A 23,983-nucleotide genomic window follows, 5' to 3' on the forward strand; every position below is an offset into this window, starting at 1 on the left:
GAATCAGTCGTGTGTAAAATCACAAGGGTCTTACGGAGTTCTTGTGGTGGGGCGTTCCTTTCATCGACCAGGTTATTGACAACTGATGGATGGTCGTTGGTGTATGTGTATGTTTCACAGTGCGTCACCGTAAAGCATACCACATGCACTCCATGGGATTTAAGTGAAGGGAACGGGTAGGCCCGTCCATTCGCCGAATATCCTCTCTCTGCAAGAGCTGCTCCAGTGCGCTGCTGGATAAGGTGGAGCGTAGTCGCCCTAAAAAAAGACGTCAGGGTCGAATTCACGCTTGACAATATCCAAATGGAGAAGGAGTACAGTATCACACTGGCGTTAAACGGTGAGTGTACCTTGTTCAAAGATATGGAGGTCAGTACGCCCATGCAACATTATGCCTCCTCACATCATAATACCTGGACCACCGAAACGATCACGTTCGAAAACATTTCTATGCGCATTACGTGTTACCACCTCTCATACACTAGGTGATCAAAAGTATTCGGACACCCCCGAAAACTTACGCTGTTCATATCAGGAGCATTGTGATGACACCTACTGCCAGGTACTCCATATCAGCGACCTCAGTAGTCATTAGACATCGTGAGAGATCACAATGGGCTGCTCCGCGGAACTTACGGACTATGAACGTGGTCAGGTGAGTGGGTGTGATTTGTGTCATACGTCTGTTCGCGAGATTTCCACATACATAAACATCCTTAGGTCCACTGTTTCCCATGAGATACTGAAGTGGACATGAAGGGACACGTACAGCACAAAATCGTACAGGTCGACCGCGTCTGTTGACTGACAGAGACCGCCGACAGTTGAAGAGGGTCGTAATGTGTAATAGGCAGACATCTATCGAGACCATCACACAGTAATTCCAAACTGCATCAGGATCCACTGCAAGTACTATGACAGTTGCCCGCCCGGTTAGCCGTGCGCTCTAACGCACGACTTTCCGAATTGGGAAGAAGCGCCTGGTCCCCGGACTTGTGTCGAGGTCCGGTGAGCTGGCCAGTTTGTGGATGGTTTTTAGGCAGTTTTCCATCTGCCTCGGCGAATGTGGGTTGCTTCCCCTTATTCCGTCTCAGATACACAATGTAGGTGATCGCTGCGCGAACGAATTCTCCACGTACGCGTACACCACCATTGCTCTACCACGCAAACATAGGGGTTACACTTGCCACCCTGAAAGAGTGGTTCGGTGTGGGGCGGCGGATGGGTTGAACTGGACTGCGGTAGTCGTCGTGGGGTTGTGGACCACTGCGGCTGCGGCGGGGACGGAGCCTCTCCGTCGTTTCTAGGCCCCCGGTTAACATACAATACAATACAATACTATAAAAGTTAGGTGGGAGGTGAGAAAACTTGGATTTCATGGTCGAGCGGCTGCTCATAAGTCACACATCACGTCGGTAAATGCCAAACGACGTCTCGCTTGGTGTGAGGAGCGTAAACATTGGACGATTGACCAGTGGAAAAACGTTGTGTAGAGTGACGAATCATGATTGTGGCTCGTTGTGTAGTGCCAACTGTAAAATTCAGAGGCGGTAGTGTTATGGTGCGGTCGTGTTTTTCATGGAGGGGGCTTCACCCCTTGTTGTTTTGCGTGGCGCTATTACAACACAGGCCTATGTTGATCTTTTAAGCACCTTCTTTCTTCCCACTGTGAAAGAGCAATTTGGGGATGACAATTGCACCTTTCAACATGATGAAGCACCTGTTCATAGTGCACGGCCTATGGCGGAGTGATTACACGACAATAACATCCCTGTAATGGACTGACCTGCGCAGAGTCCTGACCTGAATCCTATAGAGCATCTTTGGGATGTTTTGGAACGCCGACTTCGTGGCAAGTCTCACCGACCGATATCGATACCTCTCCTCAGTGCAGCACTCCGTAAAGAATGGGCTGCCATTCTCCAAGAAACCTTCCAGCACCTGATTTAACGTATGGCTGCGAGAGTGAAAAGTGTCATCACGGTTAAGGGTGGGCCAACACCGTACTGAATTCCAGTATTACCGATGGAGGGCGCCGCAGCTTGTAAGTCATTTTCATCCAGGCGTCCGGATACTTTTGATCACATAGTGTATAACGAGAGTACGTCCAACATTGTCGAATATGATCGTTTTGGTAGCCCTGGCGTTATTGTGTGGTTAGGGATAAGGTTGCTTGGGTGTAGTGGCGTCCAAATCGTTGAACGCTGTTCACTCATCAGTCGCCAACATTGTGACACTGTACTCGCTCAGATACGTGTTTTCTGAGATGCATTCTGCCTTGACTTCATTTTCATGGATGACAACATACGACCGCACCGTTCAGTACCTATACAGAAGCTCTGAGAACGAGGGGATATTCGGCGAATGGCCTGGCCTGCCCGTTCCCTCAACTTGCATCCCATAGACTACGCGTTCGATGCGTTGAAGAGACGTATTGGAGCACATCCTCATGTACCAACGACCCAGCCGTTCTCGACTGCGCTCGTGGACGAATGGAAAGCCCTGCCACAAGAACGCCTTATCAACATTGTGGCTATCATGGCAGCGCGATGCACAGCATGTGCTGCCATCCGTGGTGATCATTATTTACTAAGAATCACGTCCCGCCTTTTGTAATGCGCAGCGGACCATCATGAATTGCGGTGAGTTCAGTGTATTGTTATCTTTAATAAAAGAGGCATCTCTGTTTGTCTCATTGCATATTTCTTTCAGTCACCATCTGTACTGTAGTATACTATACTGTAGCAGTACTTTGTATGTACAGGGTGGTCCATTGATCGTGACCGGGCCAAATATCACACGAAATAAGCGTCAAACGAAAAAACTACAAAGAATGAAACTTGTCTAGCTTGAAGGAGGAAACCAGATGGCGCTATGGTTGGTCCGCTAGATGGCGCTGCCATAGATCAAGCGGATATCAACTGCGTTTATTAAAATAGGAACTCCTATTTTTTATTACATTTTCGTGTAGTACGTAAAGAAATATAAATGTTTTAGTTGGACCACTTTTTCCGCTTTGTGATAGATGGCACTGTAATAGTCACAAACATATGGCTCGCAACTTTAAACCAACAGTTGGTAACAGGTAGGTTTTTTAAATTAAAATTCAGAATGTAGGTACGTTTGAACATTTTATTTCCGTTGTTCCAATGTCATACATGTAGCTTTGTGAACTTATCATTTCTGAGAACGCATGCTGTTACAGCGTGATTACCTGTAAATATCACATTAATGCAATAAATGCTCAAAATGATGTCCGTCAACCTCAATACATTTGGCAATACGTGTAACGACATTCCTCTCAACAGCGAGTAGTTCGCCTTCCGTAATGTTCGCACATACATTGACAATGCGCTGACGCATGTTGTCAGGCGTTGTCGGTGGATCACGATAGCAAACATCCTTCAACTTTCCCCACAGAAAGAAAACCGGGGACGTCAGATACGGTGAACGTGCGGGTCATGGTATGGTGCTTCGACGACCAATCCACCTGTCATGAAATATGCTATTCAATACCGCTTCAACCGCACGCGAGCTATGTGCCGGACATCCATCATGTTGGAAGTACATCGCCATTCTGTCATGCAGTGAAACATCTTGTAGTAACATCGGTAGAACATTACGTAGGAAATCAGCATAAATTGCACCATTTAGATTGCCAACGATAAAATGGGGGCCAATTATCCTTCCTCCCATAATGCCGTACCATACATTAGCCCGCCAAGGTCGCTGATGTTCCACTTGTCGCAGCCATCGTGGATTTCCAGTTGACCAATAGTGCATATTATGCCGGCTTACGTTACCGCAGTTGGTGAATGACGCTTCGTCGCTAAATAGAACGCGTGCAAAAAATCTGTCATCGTCCTGTAATTTCTCTTGTGCCCAGTGGCAGAACTGTACACGACGTTCAAAGTCGTCGCCACGCAACTCCTGGTGCATAAAAATATAGTACGGGTGCAATCGATGTTGATGTAGCGTTCTCAACACCGACGTTTTTGAGATTCCCGATTCTCGGGCAATTTGTCTGCTGCTACTTATGTGCGGATTAGCCGCAACAGCAGCTAAAACACCTACTTGTGCATCATCATTTGTTTCAGGTCGTCGTTGACATTTCACATGTGGCTGAACACTATCTGTTTCCTTAAGTAACGCAACTATCCGGCGAACGGTCCGGACACTTGGATGATGTCGTCCAGGATACCGAGCAGCATACATAGCACACGCCCTTTGGACATTTTGATCAGAATAGCCATACATCAACACGATATCGATCTTTTCCGCAATTGGTAAACCGTCAATTTTAACACGGGTAATGTATCACGAAGCAAATACCGTCCGCACTGGCGGAATGTTACGTGATACCACGTTTGTGACTATTACAGCGCCATCTATCACAAAGCGGAAAAAGTGGTCCAACTAAAACATTCATATTTCTTTACGTACTACACGAAAATGTAATAAAAAATAGGAGTTCCTATTTTAATAAACGCAGTTGATATCCGCTTGATCTATGGCAGCGCCATCTAGCGGACCAACCATAGCGCCATCTGGTTTCCTCCTTCAAGCTAGACAAGTTTCATTCTCTGTAGTTTTTTCGTTTGACGCTTATTTCGTGACATATTTGGCCCGGTCACGATCAATGGACCATCCTGTACATAGAAAGTACTGCTACAGTATAGTATACTACAGTACAGATGGTGACTGAAAGAAATATCATTTTTCTTTACTTACTACACGAATATGTGATAAAAAAATAGGGTTCCTATTTAAAAAATGCAGTTGGTATCCGTTTGACCTATGGCAGCGCCATCTAGCGCGCCAACCATTTGGTTTCCCCCTTCAAGCTAGACTAGTTTCGTTCTTTGTAGTTTTTTCGTTTTATGCTTATTTCGTGAGATATTTGGCCCGGTCACTATCAATGGACCACCTTGTATAGTCCAAGTTTCATAGGGTTGTGTTATTTCACAGTGACACATCACGAGAAAATTACTCTTGTCCTTGGATTTAGCACGTCATTGTGCAATCATTCCATTGCTTAACTGCATGTATGTTATTGATTTGTGGCCTTCTCACTGTGCCTTTTTATATCACTCATCCTGTCACAAACACCTGCCGAAGGGTCGTCCTCTAACGCAGCCACGGCGAAGGGACAGGAGACCTGCAGGTAAGATTTCTTTTATCTGATGATAGGAACGTCGTATCAGATAGGGCAGCGAAGGAACACGAGACCTGCAGGTAAGATTTCTTTTATCTGATGATAGGAATGTCGTATCTGATAGGGCAGCTAATTCTAAGTAATTAATCTCTCCTTATATCAGTTAAGACATTCACAAGTGGTGCAGTAACACAGTGGCATTGGTTTCGTTCGTTGTCTGCTGTCGCGCCTAATTGACAAAAACTCCGGACGTTGGAGCAGTACTGTACAACTGCTCGTCGTCCGGAGATATATTAATGGTAGGTGCAGTGTAAGTAGAAAGAAAAGTTTAGGACAGCAGACTGTGTGTTGTTTCACACAACTGAAGCAGCGGCCACGATTCCCTTCCGTTCCATTAGCCAGAGTGCTGCTGTCGGCTGCAGCTTTGCTGTCCAGGAGCAGCAGACTACCTTCCTAAGTTTGGAAGGCCAGCGGGAATCCGGTCTTGGGGACCCGCACGACAAGGCCGGCATTCATTTAGAACGAGCCGGGCCGCTCCAAAACCAGCGGGCCTGCTCTATTGTTAACTTACTGAGAGCTAAGCGACGGCGACGATCTGTCTTCATAAGGCACCGGTTTGCATCGAATCGTGAATACGGCGAAGTACTACTAAATAAACACGTTATCACTAAAGAACCGTGGTTCGGCTGTTGAAAATCTGGCAGACTGTAAAGTTTGTCGGCCGCGTAGAAGGACTGTGGTACATTGATCTCCCTAGGAAATGTTGTATGTATCGCAAGACCTTGAAGAGGTGCAAACAGGCTGGTTCCTACAGCACAAGGAAGAAGATAGAAAATGATATAAATACGGACACTTTCGCAGCCACTGTCGGTTCCATTAAAATCTTCCTGGGTGTATTACCTGGTCGTTATACACTATGTATCATATAGTTAATAGGGAAAACTAACACAAATAAATTTATACGATAAAAGTAGCAAAACAGTCTCAATAAACACTAGTACACAAACGAGTCAATTGTGAGATAATTAATATGTGGTTATAAGTCGCCACCTGACTTCAGTATGAAGTATAGTTCTAGGAGCACGAATGTCTTTTACAAATACAACTTTTTACATAGTTTTGCTTCACTTTCTGTGCTCTTATAACAGCGTCGTTTACCTCTATAGGAGCCGCCCGTTGTGACCGAGCGGTTCTAGGCGCTTCAGTCCGGAATCGCGCTGCTACTACGTTCGCAGGTTAGAATCCTGCCTCGGGCATGGATGTGTGTGATGTCCTTAGGTTAGTTAGGTTTAAGTAGTTCTAAGTCTAGGAGACTGGTGACCTCAGATGTGAAGTCCTACACTGCTCAGAGCCATTTGAACCATTTTCTTTTTATCTCGATAGGGTATGGAAGGGTGTTGAGTCGCCACAACAGCTCACCTGGCCGTTGTGTGCTTCCCAGACCTTGTAGCCACTACTTCTCACTCAAGCAGCTGAGCCTGAATGCACCCCGTTCCAGTCTCCCTACCGACAGAGATTCCCTGGCAGTACCGGGAATCGAATCAGGGTCTTCTATAAAGCAGTCCGACGGCTGACCACTTACCTGTGGAGGTGGACTGTATATTTACACATGCCTTTTTAAAAGTACCTCAGATGCAAATAGACTGCCGGTTAAACGTATGTGGTTTGGTTGTTCAAGTTAGCAGTTTGGGACAAGTTTCGGTATTACCATCATCAGCTGCGAACGAGCCAAGGTCTATGAGTAGGAGGAGGAAAAATATGGAAACAGCAAAAACAGAGCACATTGCCATGCCTAATAGGTTGCAGAAAAACCGTTGGCTCTAGAAAAAATTTCCAGTAGTCTCGGAATGGATAAGTACAAGACATGTATGGTTTCTGAGCGAATGTTATATCATCCATCATGCAACTCAGAGACATGTTCAGATAACGATTATGGAGCTGAGTAGCGATCCCGCACACGTCCCTCCAGATCGAACCTAAAGGATCAGTAACATTGAGATATTGTGAATGCGGTGGTCAGGGGAGATCCTACAGCTCATCCTAGAGCTCGCAAAATCAGTCCTGCGACCTGTGTGAACAGGGGCCTGTCGTCTTAGAACAAATCATCACCACTGGAGAACAAACAATGCACTATGGAGTGGACCTGAGCTGGCTACTGTGGCCGAGCGGTTCTAGGCGCTTCAGTCAGGAACCAAGCGGCTGCTACGGTCGCAGGTCCGAATCCTGCCTCGGGCGTGGATATGTGTGATTTCCTTTGGTTTGTTATGTTTACGTAGTTCTACGTCTAGGGGACTGATGACCTCAGATGTTAAGTCCCTAGTGCTTAGAGCTCTTTGAACCATTTGAAAGGACCTAATCAGCCGTAATGGTCACATAAACATTGGCAGTAATGCGACCTTACCATGTAACCATGAGGCCCACGGAATACCAATACATGGCTGCCCAAATCACCTCCGAACTCCGCCATTTTTCTCTTTTCGGAAGTAAACTCGGCTAGAAACTGGAAACAGTGTAAAACAAGACACATTCGACCAAATGACATTCTTCCATTGCTCCATAGTCCAGGTTTTATGGTATCGCGAACACGGTTTTCTGTTACGACCATTTGCATCACTGACGGTGGTTTTGAAATTCCAACTGTTCCTGCAATTCCCTGCTGCTGGAGCTCCCATCGAGGTGTTTTGGTGTTGACAGGGTTCGTGAGCTCGGCATTCAGTTCTGCAACGACTTTTGCAGCTGTCGTCCTCCTATTTTTCATCGCAATGCTCTTCTATTACCTTCCGTCACTATCACTGAACACACACATCCGTCCGCATTGTGTGTAGTGGATGATGTTTTTGCACTTTCCTTGTATGCGCTGTAACTCTGGAAGCACTCATGTTACGAGCACCAACAATTTTCCCACGTTGTAATTCACTGTGCTCCGACAAAACGCACACATGACTACACAGAACACTGTTCTTAGCTACTGTCGCTTGCAACGTCTTTGGGATATGTACTGGTGCAGTTCGTAGTCAAATACAACAGCATTACCTGCAGACTTGATTAGCATCTGCATATATGTTCAGCTTGCGTTTCTCGTGGTGTTTCTGTATTTTTGGCCAACCCCTGAAAGATGAGAATCGATAGCGGATGTTTGATGTAACGTAGAAGGTAAGGGCCGGCGAGCGTACCCAGGCTGCAATCACTGGAACCGTAGAGTGCAGTGCGTTCCATCAGTGAAGTGCGTACATGACGATTCACCGTATCTGCAGGGAGTTTGCAGTGGACAGGCTAATATGTGCACTGCTCTACATCCACTGTATATCAAGAAAACACCGAAATATTCACAGATCAATCACTGTTTAGTTGTAAAGTGATCTCCGAGAAGTGAAGTATTCTGCTTGGCGTTGGAGGAGGAACCATTTATGCGAGGTATTGTTTTAATAAAGCCGTCTGGATAACTTACTATATTTCCTTATAAAGTTCATTTCGGCTACTGGAACAAAAGAGCGAGAGGTTACAGGGTAATGATATGGAGACATTTTGCAAGACATCTGTAATCTGAGGCTCTTGCTTGAGCGGGCCAAGCCGACCTATCGTCTGTTTTCTTCCTGGAAGGAGGCGTTACAGAATGGGCTCATTCTTTCTCCACGTTCCCAAGAGGATAGAGATTTTGAATGCACAGAGAAACCGTAGAAATAGCCTACGGCGCGAAATAGCGAATGTTAAATTACGAATTATAAGTAAATTGAGCTATGTGAAGTAATTAGAATGTTTAAAGCTAAAAAGACTCATATTTAAGGGACATGTATGTTCTATACATATTACATAATAAGTTAGTATTAGCAATAAAGGGAGATGACTTGTGGTGGGGAATCTCGTGAATGCCGACTGGCTCTGTTCAAAATCGTGCAGTTGAGTGTGAGGCAGATGGCAATTCCTGTAGGCTGCAAGCCTGTGCGTCGCTCAAGGCTGAACCTTTACAAAGAGACAACGTGGCCTACGTCGCTCCACGGGAAAGGTTGAGCACATCCGAGAATGAGTAAAAATTCTATACAAGCTCTGTAGTACACATCGATGAATATCTAGGATTAGATGTGTGGACACTATGCTGCTATTTATTTATCTGTCTTTAATATTTCTGAGACCTCTGTTAGTAAGTGGTAATACATTTATTGAAATATCGACTAATGTTTACTGTTTCTCATGGTACAAAAGCGCCATCACAACGTGCTATTAGGAAAGTAGAATCGCTGCTCTGACGTAGATATGAAGAGCAACAGAATTTACTTCTTTCTTTTCTAGGCAGTAAAATTCTAATAGCGACGTTCTTACACTATGCTTAAGACGTTTTTGTTACATTCCAGAGTTACCAGTCGACTTCTAACAGGTGCTTAGTCAAACTGAAATAGATCAAGCTGTGCGACGAAAATGGGGCCACTAAGACAGTATATGTATTATAAAGCTGCAGATTTTAAACGTTCACTCACCAAAACTTAGAACTTGTAAACCAACGTGCAGTGCTCCAGTAAAACCAATCCCTAAGCGGAGCGTCAACTGTCAACTCGGCTTAAAAAATTTAACAAACGTGCTGGCCGGAACGTGGCGCTCGTGTGGGGTACGTCTTTATATTTTTCTCATCATGCTTATAAAATGACAGTCTTTCAGATCAAAAACATTGTATGTGTATGACAGAAACGATGAAAAACATGTAAGTCACTTACGGAAACCCATATGTCCAGTGTCACCTTTCTGCTACCACTCTGAACATACGGTGCGATATTTGGTTAGTGAGCTGAAAAGAGTCATGGAATACCTCCTAATATCGTATCGAACCTCTTTTTTCTCAGCGTAGTGCAGAAACTTGATATAGCAAAGACTCAACAAGGTCGTTGGAAGTCCCCTGCAGAAATACTGACCAACGCTGCCTCTATAGCCGTCCATAACTCTGAAAACGTTGCAGGTGCAGGATTTTGGGCACGAACTGACCTCTCGATTGCGTCCCACAAATGTTGGGTAGGATTCATATCGGGCGATCTGACTGGTCAAATCATTCACTCAAATTGTCCGAAATGTTCTTCAAACCAGTCGCGAACAACTGTGACGCAGTGACATAGCATTTTGTCATTCATAAAAATTCCATTTTTTTTTTTTTGGGGGGGCGGGGGGGACATGAAAATCCATGAAAAGCTGCGAATGGTCTTCAAGTAGCCTAATGATCCATTAAATTGGATCACAGTCCATGTAAACACAGCCCACAGCACTATAGAGCCACCACAAGCTTGCACAGTGCCTTGTTGACAACTTGGGTCCATGAGTTCCAAGAGTCTGCGCCACACTCAAACCTTCCACCAGCTCTTACCGACTGTGATCTGGACTCATCCAACCAGGCCACTGTTTCTAGCAGTGCAAGGTCCAGCCGATATGGTCACGAGCCAAGGAGAGGCGTTGCAGGCGATGTCGTCCTGTTAGCAAAGGCAGTAGCCTCGGTCGTCTGCTGTCACAGCCCATTAACGCCAAATTTCGCCGCGCTGTCCAAACGGATACGCTCGTCGTACGTCCCACATTGCTTCCTGCGATTATTTCATGCAGTGTTGCCTGTCTGTCAGCACTGACAATTATATGGAAGGCTGCTGCTCTTAGTCGTTTAGTGAAAGCTGTCGACCACTGCGTTTTTCTTGGTGAAAGATAATGACTGAAATTTGGTATTCTAGGCAGACTCTAGACAGCGTGATTTCGGAATATTGAATTCCCTAACGATTTTCGAAATGGAATGCCCCAAGTGTCTAGCTGCAAGTACCAGTCCGCGTTCGAAGTCTGTTAATTCCCGTCGTACGACCATGTTCACGTCTTAAGCCTTTCCACATGAGTCACCTGAGTACAAATTACAGCTCGGCCATAGCAATGCCCTTTTACACGCTGTGTCTCGTTGTGTATTATGATTATTCCGTCAGTGCGTTTCCATAGATCCTAACTCCTTGATTACAACCAATGTTTATTGTTAGACATTTCGAAGCGCATTTGTTACTTCACACGTCTTTGCTTATAGATCATCTAAGTTTGATGTAGGTATTCTTTTGTTTGTGCAGTATTTCTAGCATCTGACAAATGTTTAAATATATGAATGGATGTGGCGATATTCAATGAAGTTTGTGTGTGTGTTAGTAGAGACAAATGAAAAATGGCATTCCCGTATTATGTTTAATTCTGGTCTGTGGGTACGAAGTCAGTATCGAATGCTTGATAAAATGTTATGTCATATGGTGAGACATAACATTATGGGCAGTGTTGGTAGATGCATTGAGGCGGGGTAAGCAACCGCTAAAGGCAGGAACATTGTGTCCACAGGGCCAACCTCGATGACGGCGGCCTCTTCAGGATGGAGGTGGATGTCGGCTTCCAGCAGTTGTTTCTAGAGGGCGACTACAAGGCGCAGGGCAAGATCATCGTCTTCCCCATCAATGGCAAAGGCGTCTACAACATCAGCATGGGTAAGTCACAACAGCCACTTGAAACACAGTCGTTAAAGAGTACATTCAAATCTTTACCTAAATACTACAAATTTTAACTACGTTCTGAAAATTCGAAACTTTCGTTTGCTCAACTACAGTTTCGATCGGCGTATCCATCAAATCTCTTTACTCTCGTTCTGATTTAATATGGTTATCTGAATCTTACCAATCACCACGGAAAATATATTATTATTTCCGTTTTCTTGCACATTTTCTTGTTTTTATTTTTATTTTTTTTCGATTCCTGAGACGTCTATGCCCATAATTGTAGCATCTACGACTAAAATTTTATATGTCACATTCCTAGTTCTATTTTGGTTAATAGTTCTGCGATGGATTTTGTGTTACCTTGCTGCTTTTGTATTGCTGGTTACTACAACAGGAGAACTAATATTGTATCTAAGCAACCGAGAACAGAATAATTCGCCTTACATATTTCCTCCGTTGCTTCGGTTCTCTAGAGCATTATGGACTGGGAGTTCGTTTGAACATACCCTCCACTGATCCACTCTTAGCGTATTCTGTTCTTGCCATACCTTCTGTTCTGCTAAAACTAGACCTTATGTTCGCCTGTAACACAGCATTGGTTTTTCATATACTTTTTTTAAATTTTCGTTGGTGTCACTGCCATCCCTAAGTCCTGATAAAAGAAACTGATCGGCTTCCTAAGGATTGCCTGAGGGTATTAGTCCTGCTGAAGAGAAACAGTCGGACGATCTGGACACTGCCTAACATCTTCTGACCTCTGAAACAATCAACAAACCCTTCTGATGAGATAGCTTTCCGCAATGCACACCTAGCGAGGGTTGATTTCAGTGTGACGTATATCTTGCTCTTGATTCTTTTATTCTAGAATTTTTTTTCGTTTATTGTGATTTCATTCCCCTGTCCCATATGGACAGGGGAGGGTTGTCAGCGGCACAATTCGCTGCTCTTTGGCAGAGTGACATGACAGCTAATAAAATGAGAAAATCATACATATAAAGGCGATAAAAAGGAGGACATAAAAACAGAGTAAGGGGAGACAGTGGAGGGAAAATATACACTGACAGGGAGACGTTCATGGGGGGAGAATTAAAAAAGTCTACACAAAGTTAAAAGACACAGTTGGCGACTCGTGGATCACAAAAAAGACACTGACAAAGTCACACACAGGTTAAAAGTTGGCCACAGTATTAAAACACTCCAGAACAAAGACACCTTAAAACCACTTTAAGAGATGAAGCGCACGCGACAGAGAATAAAACCTGCCAGGAAGGACCTGCTGAGGGGAGGCCTAACGGGATCGAAAGAAAGGAAAGAGCTAGGTGCAGTGGGGGAGGGGGTGAGATGAAAGGAATAGGGGGTCAGGGTATGCACCAAGAGACAGGAGACAGGTGGGATGGGAGATGAAGACGGAAGACAAGGCAGGAGGGAGTGCAGATACACTGAATGGGAGCCCGGGAGAGGGAGGGGGTGTAGGAGTTGGAAAGCCGCTCAGGAGAAGGGAGGGGGAGGAGAGGGAGCCCTGAGGAGGACTCAGGAGGGTGGGGGGGGGGGGGGTAGAGTTGGTAGGAGGGGTAGACATCAGTGCGAAGTTCATCATCTGGGAGGGGTAGGTGCTGGAAGTTGTGTTGGGAAAGGAGGTGGAAGGTGTGGAGATAGATAGAGGGCGGGACACAGCGGTAAGGGCGCGGCTACTCTAGAATGGAATTTCTTAACGTTATGTATTCATTATGCAATTGTAGAGCAGAGATACTAAAAATTCCCCTAGCAGTAATTGTTTAACATAACTTGCCCCTGTTCGTCTACCTGATGGTGCTTGTTCTATAGAGAGAGTACGTTAGATTTATCAAGTAACAAAATAATACAGCTATTTGGTTTATTCTATTTCTTTAAATAATCAGTATCGCTGTTCTGTTAAACATGTATTTGAGATATTTTATGTGAACCGTTTCTTGGTCAATAGAGGGTGCTGCTCTCTGACATAAGTCGTGCTCTATTTGCATTTCAGCTGACGTGACCGCCACATGGAACGTGACAGGCGAGTACTTCAGGAAATCTGGAAAGAAATTTCTGCGACTAACGCGCTTCGACATGTTTCCTGAGGTCGGTGACATGGAAGTCTACGCGTCCAACCTTTTCACTGGAAACGACGAGTTCAGTAAGTACAGCTCTAATGTCCTAGACTAATGCTCGCAATCAGCTCCTTATAAGTCAGTGTTAATGTCCAAAATCTCTGAGTTAATTCTCTTTCGTGTCTTGTTCTGCGTACGTACTGGTGGACTTCAGAAAAGTTTCCTGAATAAGTGCGTATCTTTACATGAAGTTTTGATCCAAGAAATGATTTATATTGCAATCTCACTATATTTCCAAAATATGTTCAGGAGCAGTTAGTGCTTATTTTGCTCAAAAGAAAGAATTATGGGCATAAATGAATATTTGAGTGAATTTTATGATCACAGTTATTTCTGCTAATTTAGTAATATGATTCGAAGAATGTATATATGATCCAACTTATATGTGAAGATTGTGCAACGAGCATGCTTGGCTCCGTCTGATAACATACCACTTTTCTGTACAAATTCTGAAGTATAAAGATCCAAAGAAATCACATCCAAGTTAATATGATCAGCAACCAGTAGTCTCGGAATAGCCATACACTTGCCTTCTATCCTGCAAAGCAAGTAAAGAATAACTAAAGGTTTCTGCTGATTGCAGTTCCGAAAAATGTTTGCACTCATAGGAGTTCTGCCTCGTACTGGCAAACATTACTGCTGGAGGCAGAAGAAGGATGAGTGTTCATAGTCAAATTTATGTCCAAAGTGCAAAATGCATACAATACTACGTAAATAGTTGTATGTTTAAAATGAAATTCATCAGTGACACGGGAATATAAAAAAATCATAGAACAATCAGTTCATTGTGTAATCAAGACCATGATAGTGGGTAGAGAAGGGAGCATAGGTGTCTGTATGTGCTCCACGTGGTATATAAAGCCACCACATAAAATATAATTGAACAAAGAAGAATTCTAGACACATTAGAAAATTATATGAATGCCCAGTGATCACCCTTCTATTTACATATAATGTTCACAGCTGCGGGATCTGCATGGTACCTGTCCTTACGAAGGAACAGACACCTATGCATTCATATAATTGATAAGCTTGGCTGGGCAATGGATTAACTTTCTTCAGTGCGAATGCACAAGAGACGCCCAACCTCCTGTAGGAATCTGCGTAGCGAAAAGGAGTATAATGGATAGGGACTGTGGATAGGTGGCACTCGAGGGGAGTGTGGATCGGCCCTTAGGCGTACCGAGATAGTCCATGCAGTTGAGATAATGCTGTGTCCCGGCTGCCGCAGTGGTTACCGCACCTCCCTAGTAAGCAGGTTCGAATCCCAATCCGGTACACATTCTCGTTCGTCGCCTCTAATTCCGCTTAAAGTCGCGCTGCTGCTGACAGCAGTGATCCCCCTTCGATTTACTCATTATAAAATCTTGGAATAATTTAAATAAATGAGAGTGTTATGTATTGAAGATGCCTGTTATTCGGAAGGATCAATGAAAACTTGATTCTGTACAGCGACACGTTAACTTTGCACACAAGTAAAGACACCTTAAAGACCTGAAAATGCTGCAGCATATATCACACCAAGCTGGCAAAGCGCTATCCACGATATTACCAAACTTTTGTAACTTCTTGTATGAGAATGAACGTCAGAAACCAACTTAGAAGAAAGCCACTTCATCAGTCATGCATAGCAAGAACGTGGAAGTAGCAACCCGAGCTGCTCATGGAACATCATCTAGAAACACAGGCAGGAACAGGCTAGAGCACTTTGTGTTATTCAGATTGCTCACAATTCCGAGACTACATGGTTATGCTAGGTTACTATTGATTCACACCAGATTACCTCTTGGCAGGCTGCTTTCACTCAGTGGGCCAAGTCTATGATACCTTCACCAATATATCATTTGGTATGGAACATTCTTGCAATATGCATAAAATCTACAATACACAGAAGCAAGAATAATTTCAAAACATAACATTGAAAGAAGCAACTTTCAAATCCTGCATCTAACAAACAGTATGGTATTCGTTAAATTATAATGAATTATAATAGAAGTATGCAAGTTCAAATGTACAGTCTTTATTCTGAAGGTTACATGTCCTTATACTATAATTTTTAGAGGTGAAAAACTTCTCACAAGTAAAAATTCCCCTTAGCTAATTAGTTAGTCTCATGTTCCATGGGCCATTTGCACCATAAATTGTAATAATATCGACCGAGTCATTTTACATTCGAATAGCAAATTAGTTTGTAAATATGACTATCCTTTATAATCGAACATTCACTGTGACAGTGGTGTAATTTTCTCATATTATTTCCTATTTTTTCTACGCAATAAGCTGATATTCCCAGTGAATAAGAAAAAGATGGCAGTTAATGATCTCACTTCAATGAGAAAGGGAAAATTCTGGTCCAGTTTTCATACTCATACTCACTGTTGGCCTATAATAGATTGAATGGATATAATGCTTGTGCAAAAGTCAAATATTTCGCTATTCAGTTGTTTTCACATACCTATAAAAGCCACAGCTTGATAGTATTTACACCAGTTAGGCTTTTCAAAATACTCTAAATCCAAATTTGAATTAGAACAATTTGTAACATGCAAATGTTAAGAGTTCTGGCGTTTTTCTTTAGATGTGAGCTGCTCAGCCTAAGTTTTGAGTTCACATAACTGCTTTCTGCCTCAGCTCACCTGTGTCACTTCAATCTTATCTTTCCTACTACTAGAATGTCTCCTAGTTGTCAAAATAAGATAATTTAAAAAAAAAATAAATAGGATCAGTATTTAACAGCACATTTAGGACCAAACTGGGAAAATCCTTCTAAAGGAGTGTCTGTACATTCAGTATTGTCACTGACAATTGGATGCAAGGATTTAGACAGTATGGAGATTCTACATTGTTAGCATTGAATGTGCCATATTCTATAGCGCAGTTCCCAGTAGATGCTCATTTACATTAAGTGTTCAATAGTATGAGTATAAATAATGTGAGACATGAATGTTGGAAAATATTTTTATTAGAGTATGATAGGACACTACACACCAAGAAAACCTTTTTCCATGTTAAAAACATGCTCAAATAGAAATATAACATTTACAACTGACACAATTTTACAAACGTAACAGGTAAGTCAGGCATTGTAAATCAAACTACAGTGCAATCAAATATCTGGCATTGGAATAACATATTAAGATGAGGCATAGTAATACATCATACTTCAAACATTTTGCTGTATTTGCGGCACTAAATAAATAAATAAAATTCCATCTTCTAAAGTGATATTAACGATGTGGTAACCAGATGTAATTTTGGTATTAAATCTTTAATTTCATTGGACAGACCCTAAGACACACAATGATAAGGCAATGTATATTTTAGATAGTTTTACTATCAATTGTCACCCTGCAGCTAAGTGTGCATTGATATGAAACTTTCTGGCAGATTAAAATGGTTTGCTGGACCAAGACTCAAATCGGTCCACACTACATTGCAGATTGAAAACCTCATTCTAGAAATATGCCACAGGCTATGGCTAAGCCATATCTTTGCAATATCCTTTCTTCCATAAGTGATAGACCTGCAAATTTTGCAGAACGTCTGTAAAGTTTGGAATGTAGGAGATGAGGTACTGTCGGAAGTGAAACTGTGAGGATGGATTGTGAATCACGCTTGAGTAGCTCAGTTGGTTACCACTTTCCTGCAAAAGGCAAAGCTCCTCAGTTCAAGTCTCGGTCCAGCTACACAGTTTAGTCCACTAGGAAGCTTCAATGGACACTTTGTCTGCACTCTAGTAACTTTTCGTTAAAGCTAGAACAGATGTAATAAAATATTTTATGAGACCAACTCATTTGGTGTTTACTAAAGTCGAAGCACAAGTAAACAGCATCAGCAAAAAAAAATTCAATTTTTTTAGAAGATGGGGACTGGTGAGCACGCTTTTATTAGATGCTAGAATGCAGTGCTGTTTCTGTGACTGAAGATCAGCATCGTTATATCAAATATTGTATAATAATAAATGATCCATTAATTTCTTTTGGTGATAGTTGACACTATGCTATGGAAAATTCTTTTTAATTAATTCAAATTTTGATCTTCTCTGTCCATTCATCAGTTTCCCCTATCCTCATGCTGTAAGAAATTTACCTTTCACTAAACTGTGTTACTGAGTGTTTATTTTCTATAATGTTTCCAGTGACTGTTAGCATCTTGAAACTTTTGTGTAAAAATATATCAAGGCTTTTAATAAATGGGGCTGAAATTCTTTGACTTTTTACCAGTTTCTAGTATGGATCAGGTTTATGTACTACTGTATACTGTGATTAGGTGTAATTCTGATATTATCAGTTGATAGTAGTATCTACAACGCTTATCTTGACTAGAATTCCAATAGAAATTGGGATTTAATATAACAGGCTTTTTAGGATGTGCATGGCTATAAATTAGCGATAGACTGTTTGATTAAGCAGTTAAGTGAAAAGTAATTTGTGACTAGTCATTATTTAAATTTATGATTTTTGTTTCAATTTTATTCCACATTGTCAGTGTTAAAAATTAAAACTGTTAGTAGAGGAAACCTATTCATAAAACTTACTTAACTTATCTTCCATATACTGAAATTGTGTGTACTTATTTAACATACACATAAGCTGTGATGACTCATATATGAGTGTTAACATGTAACAAAATAGCTTTAGCAGGAACTATGTCCAGGCATTAATGGTTTCCTGTCCCTTACTTATTACATCTGTTTTTATTACTATTACAAACTTATTTATTTCATATAAAAACAAACGATCATTCTATTAAAAATAACTGCATTTGATATTGTTTGGTTGATATTAATGTTATTATTTCCCCTGTTACTCTCATAAAAATTTTAAATACTTGAAATTCTTGGCTAATATGTGATTTATCTCACATTTATCTTGTTATGCGTTCTGTGCATGTATGAACATAAATTTTCTGATATTATCAAATTATGCATCCTGCTTTATACATTTTTCCATGGACTGAATAATCTTTGATCCCTTGCATTCATAAGAGTATCTTAATGATCATGATGCATTCACAGTAGCAACTACTGCTTTACTTGAGAGCAGTTGTTACAAATCTTGCTAAGTTAGATGGTAGCAGCTCCCCATCTCAAGCCTAAATCTTTCTTTTTCTTTGCAATTGTATTTTGTATGTCTTCAGCCTGATCTTTATATGTGATTACGGTACAACATATATCCATCTCTCAAACCTATACCAACTCTCCCTACTGTAACCAAGTTATTACAGTTGGTTCATTTTGTCTAGCTGAAGTACTTTCTTCATCAGCCATTATGTTTCCTCATTATGAATATGTTCTTATCTGTTTTAAACATAGAAATCTGTCATAGGCGTTTTGTTGGTTGCATTCACTGCATATAGACAGTAAAGATTGTCAGCCTCAGAGAATCAGAGGTACATGATACTGTCATTATGTACTTGTAATTATTTTTTTGAAATTGGTACTTGATATTTTGCCTAACCTATGAAGATCTGGCAATGGACATAAATAAATTTCAAGTATGTATCTACATCTATGTTCAATGAAAATATATTTTCTGCAAATTAAATGTAAGAGTAAGATCTGTGCTGAATTTAATTTTGGCTAAAGCAAATTGATCATTACAAATTATTTATTTCTAATGTTTTGTACATTATGTAATTACCAGATTATAAGTGTGACTATCAAACTGCAGAGCTGCCTTATTCTCTGCATTTTACAGTCCTAGGTTTTTATCTTCAAAGTATTGTCTGACTATCACCCATTACATTAGCTGCCATTCACTATAACTTAATGATTTCCTAGTATAATTTCTGTCCTTTCGCTATTAGAAGAAGAGGAAATTTGTATTTCAAAGAAAATGCAGATTTTTAAGAAGCCTGTCTCTTCATCCATTACCATGCTGTAACATGTAATATACTCATAGTTCATTTACCTCACAAACTGTCATATTAAACTCTCCCATGACTATTAAATTTTGAATCTTTTATGTACCATGTCAGATATTCAGTCTTTTCACATATATCCTAAATTTTGTGATGTTGTGCTTTAGAGCTGATGGTGTTCATCTGTACTGAGCTTGATAGAGATGTTTTGTGGCACAGATCTGAGTGGACAAGTTATTTCACTATATTGCTCATAGCAGTGTAATTTTGGTGTTACATACACATTAATAACAATTCTCTTTTCTTTTATAATCTTCACCCTTAATTTGGTTACTCACTTTCATTTACATCTCCTCTTTGATCCTTTATGTAACCTATTTATTTCTCTTTCACTGCTACCAAACTCATTATGCTAATGTTATGTTATCTTTTAATAGAATATGTACTTTCATAACATGGTTTCTGTATTAACATTTTCTAGCAACCATTGCATGTGATGAATATATGCAGTGCAATGGAATCTATTTACATATTTCTCTTCCACCATGTTTCTCTACTTGGGTAGTAACACAGTGATCAACTAACTTTAGCCTGTTCATGTCTGCTTCCTGATTATCTCTTAACTTCTCATATTAAGATTGTTAACACTGCATATTCTAAATTGCTGAACCATTTATTTCTGATATTGTGGCCTTGTTCTGACCATCTAGTCATTGAACTGAAGGACTAAAATATCACAGTAAATCCAATCCAGTGCTAAAATGTCAAAATGGTACTAAAAGACCACAATACACATTTATAAAGTTTATGTGTCTCAAGTAGACTTTTCTATAGCTACATGCTGTTATCATTAGTCATTCTGTGAAAATCTCGTATCAAAGTGCATATTATATCCCGAACATTTACTTTTTTCTTTGGTCCACAATCCCTGCTATAAGAGGTCACAGATTCTGAATATCCCTAAGCACAATTTCCTTTGTCAATGGAATGCCCAGTAAAAATTTCAAGCAATAATTTTAATTGAAAGCAGAGTTTTCATGCTGGTAATTTTAAACATTAGAAGCATTATTGCACTACAAGTTGACTACTTGACAGAGTAGTATTAAAGTTATGAACACATAAGGACCTGGTGGCACAAATTAATCACCTTACACTACTATAGTTTATTCAGTACAGAAGTACTACGTGTGTAAATAGAAACTCTTCTGGTATTCACTTCTTTTGATAATGTTATTAGTATAACCTTGAGAACGACTGTGATGAAGCTGAGCTATTTACCACATCCACATAACATTTAAGCAGTTTGTGAAAAGAAAGAAATCAGTCTCACTACATATCAGAACTTGACTCAGTAAAGAAAGGGATTCAGTGTAGGTTATGTAAGCAATGTAGACATTCACTGTATACATTACCTGGTAGAAAATTTTAATATATAAACCATTCTAAATTTTCTTACATACCTAGACAGTGCCTCACAAGGCAGAAATGGAGTATTTGGTCTGATCAAAATTTGTAAGTAATCTGATTTAAAGAAGACTGAAAATCAACAGACAAAGTAACTAAGCTGATGAATTTACTTTCAACAGTAGACTGGCAATATGTTTACTCCACTAGTAATGTTGGCTGTAAAAGGTGGATGTTCCCATTAGAGCACTACAGAACTATTATGATGTGGCCTTCACATCAAAATCAATGCCCTAAAATAAAATAAAAACATAAAAGCTACAGCCACTTTAAAACCCCAGTTATACGCACATACTGCAAAAATAAGAGGCTACTATATATTCAGAATAAAAATACATCATAAAAATCATTTGATGCTTATTATAGCAGTTATTACAGCAGTATTAGAAAATACTTAGCAAAATCATACACTCCTGGAAATTGAAATAAGAACACCGTGAATTCATTGTCCCAGGAAGGGGAAACTTTATTGACACCTTCCTGGGGTCAGATACATCACATGATCACACTGACAGAACCACAGGCACATAGACATAGGCAACAGAGCATGCACAATGTCGGCACTAGTACAGTGTATATCCACCTTTCGCAGCAATGTAGGCTGCTATTCTCCCATGGAGACGATCGTAGAGATGCTGGATGTAGTCCTGTGGAATGGCTTGCCATGCCATTTCCACCTGGCGCCTCAGTTGGACCAGCGTTCGTGCTGGACGTGCAGACCGCGTGAGACGACGCTTCATCCAGTCCCAAACATGCTCAATGGGGGACAGATCCGGAGATCGTGCTGGCCAGGGTAGTTGACTTACACCTTCTAGAGCACGTTGGGTGGCACGGGATACATGCGGACGTGCATTGTCCTGTTGGAACAGCAAGTTCCCTTGTCGGTCTAGGAATGGTAGAACGATGGGTTCGATGACGGTTTGGATGTACCGTGCACTATTCAGTGTCCCCTCGACGATCACCAGTGGTGTACGGCCAGTGTAGGAGATCGCTCCCCACATCATGATGCCGGGTGTTGGCCCTGTGTGCCTCGGTCGTATGCAGTCCTGATTGTGGCGCTCACCTGCACGGCGCCAAACACGGATACGACCATCATTGGCACCAAGGCAGAAGCGACTGTCATCGCTGAAGACGACACGTCTCCATTCTTCCCTCCATTCACGCCTGTCGCGACACCACTGGAGGCGGGCTGCACGATGTTGGGGCGTGAGCGGAAGACGGCCTAATGGTGTGCGGGACCATAGCCCAGCTTCGTGGAGACGGTTGCGAATGGTCCTCGCCGATACCCCAGGAGCAACAGTGTCCCTAATTTGCTGGGAAGTGGCGGTGCGGTCCCCTTCGGCACTGTGTAGGATCCTACGGTCTTGGCGTGCATCCGTGCTTCGCTGCGGTCCGGTCCCAGGTCGACGGGCACGTGCACCTTCCGCCGACCACTGGCGACAACATCGATGTACTGTGGAGACCTCACGCCCCACGTGTTGAGCAATTCGGCGGTACGTCCACCCGGCCTCCCGCATGCCCACTATACGCCCTCGCTCAAAGTCCGTCAACTGCACATACGGTTCACGTCCACGCTGTGGCGGCATGCTACCAGTGTTAAAGACTGCGATGGAGTTCCGTATGCCACGGCAAACTGGCTGACACTGACGGCGGCGGTGCACAAATGCTGCGCAGCTAGCGCCATTCGACGGCCAACACCGCGGTTCCTGGTGTGTCCGCTGTGCCGTGCGTGTGATCATTGCTTGTACAGCCCTCTCGCAGTGTCCGGAGCAAGTATGGTGGGTCTGACACACCGGTGTCAATGTGTTCTTTTTTCCATTTCCAGGAGTGTAGTTATAGTTCATTTTTGTCAATTGATCATATTTCATAATGATATTGTACATGTCATGTTGCCCATTTTATACAGAACAAATTCCTTATAAATTTGTCACTTATACACAATAATAATTTTCATATAATGTTAACAGATAATATAGTAACTTTCAGTGACAGTATATGCTAATACGATGCATTAATTTACATAATACTATGGGATACAAAAGGAAAAGTTTAGTTGTTGTTTTTGCTATGCGGCTGAAAATAGCGAAATACATTTATATAAACTGAAATTAGTTTTTAGGTAATTTATTTTTATCTGTACTGCAGAAAATTTAGGTATTTATGTGTAGACAAAACTCATTTAAATGACATTTGCACAAAATACGCTTGCTCTATATGTTTTCTGTATTTTCAACACTGAACTTTAGTAACTTTGTTTCCACATGAAAAAGGAACTGATTTACACCATTTCCACCTATATTTACATTTCTCTTATTGACCTGCCTGCAAGTACTGCTTCACCTTATACCAATGTCCAGAGATGAGATGTTCCTTCAGTTTTCCTTTGAGGGTGCTCAGTTCTTTTGTACTCTCCATGCTAAGTGGCAGTTTGTTATAAAATTAGCTTCCTGAGTTTGTAGTGACAATATCAGTCATTTTCTACCTTTTGCTGCATATATGTTATTATTTTAAATTCTCTGTATGTGTTTCTGCAGGATTCCCATGATGTTTATTTTGCCATGCATCTGATGGCTTTCTTTTGAAATTTTAAAATTCTCTAAATGTACATACCTGCTGCTCCACCCCATAGTGGTATACTATACAATATGTGTGAGAAGATAAATCTGTAGTACACTTGTAGCAAGGTTTTTGTGTGCACTGGATAGCACATTTTTTATTAACAATATATTTGAACTTTTTTTTGAAAATATCTTATCAATGTGTTTTTCCCATATCAGAAATTTATGCGTTTCTATTTCCAAAAACCTGTTACTGTCCACTTTGTTTAAGTCTACATCCCCAATACTAAGAATACAGCCCTCTGAGCTATTAGTTCTGTTTGTTTCTAATTT

The 23,983-nt window shown here is 41.5% G+C and overlaps 1 protein-coding gene across 1 annotated transcript in view; it reads left to right on the top strand.

Annotated features, from left to right (window-relative positions):
* Positions 1 to 23,983, top strand: part of LOC124595532 (protein takeout-like) — an 87,352-nt gene that overhangs the window by 53,985 nt on the left and 9,384 nt on the right. The window contains exons 4-5 of the mRNA XM_047134299.1: positions 11,486 to 11,628; positions 13,643 to 13,792. Coding sequence (XP_046990255.1) covers positions 11,486 to 11,628; positions 13,643 to 13,792 — 293 coding nt within the window. The remainder of the gene's footprint in view (positions 1 to 11,485; positions 11,629 to 13,642; positions 13,793 to 23,983) is intronic.

Source organism: Schistocerca americana, chromosome 2 (genome assembly GCF_021461395.2).
Source record: "Schistocerca americana isolate TAMUIC-IGC-003095 chromosome 2, iqSchAmer2.1, whole genome shotgun sequence".
NCBI classification, from domain to species: domain Eukaryota; kingdom Metazoa; phylum Arthropoda; class Insecta; order Orthoptera; family Acrididae; genus Schistocerca; species Schistocerca americana.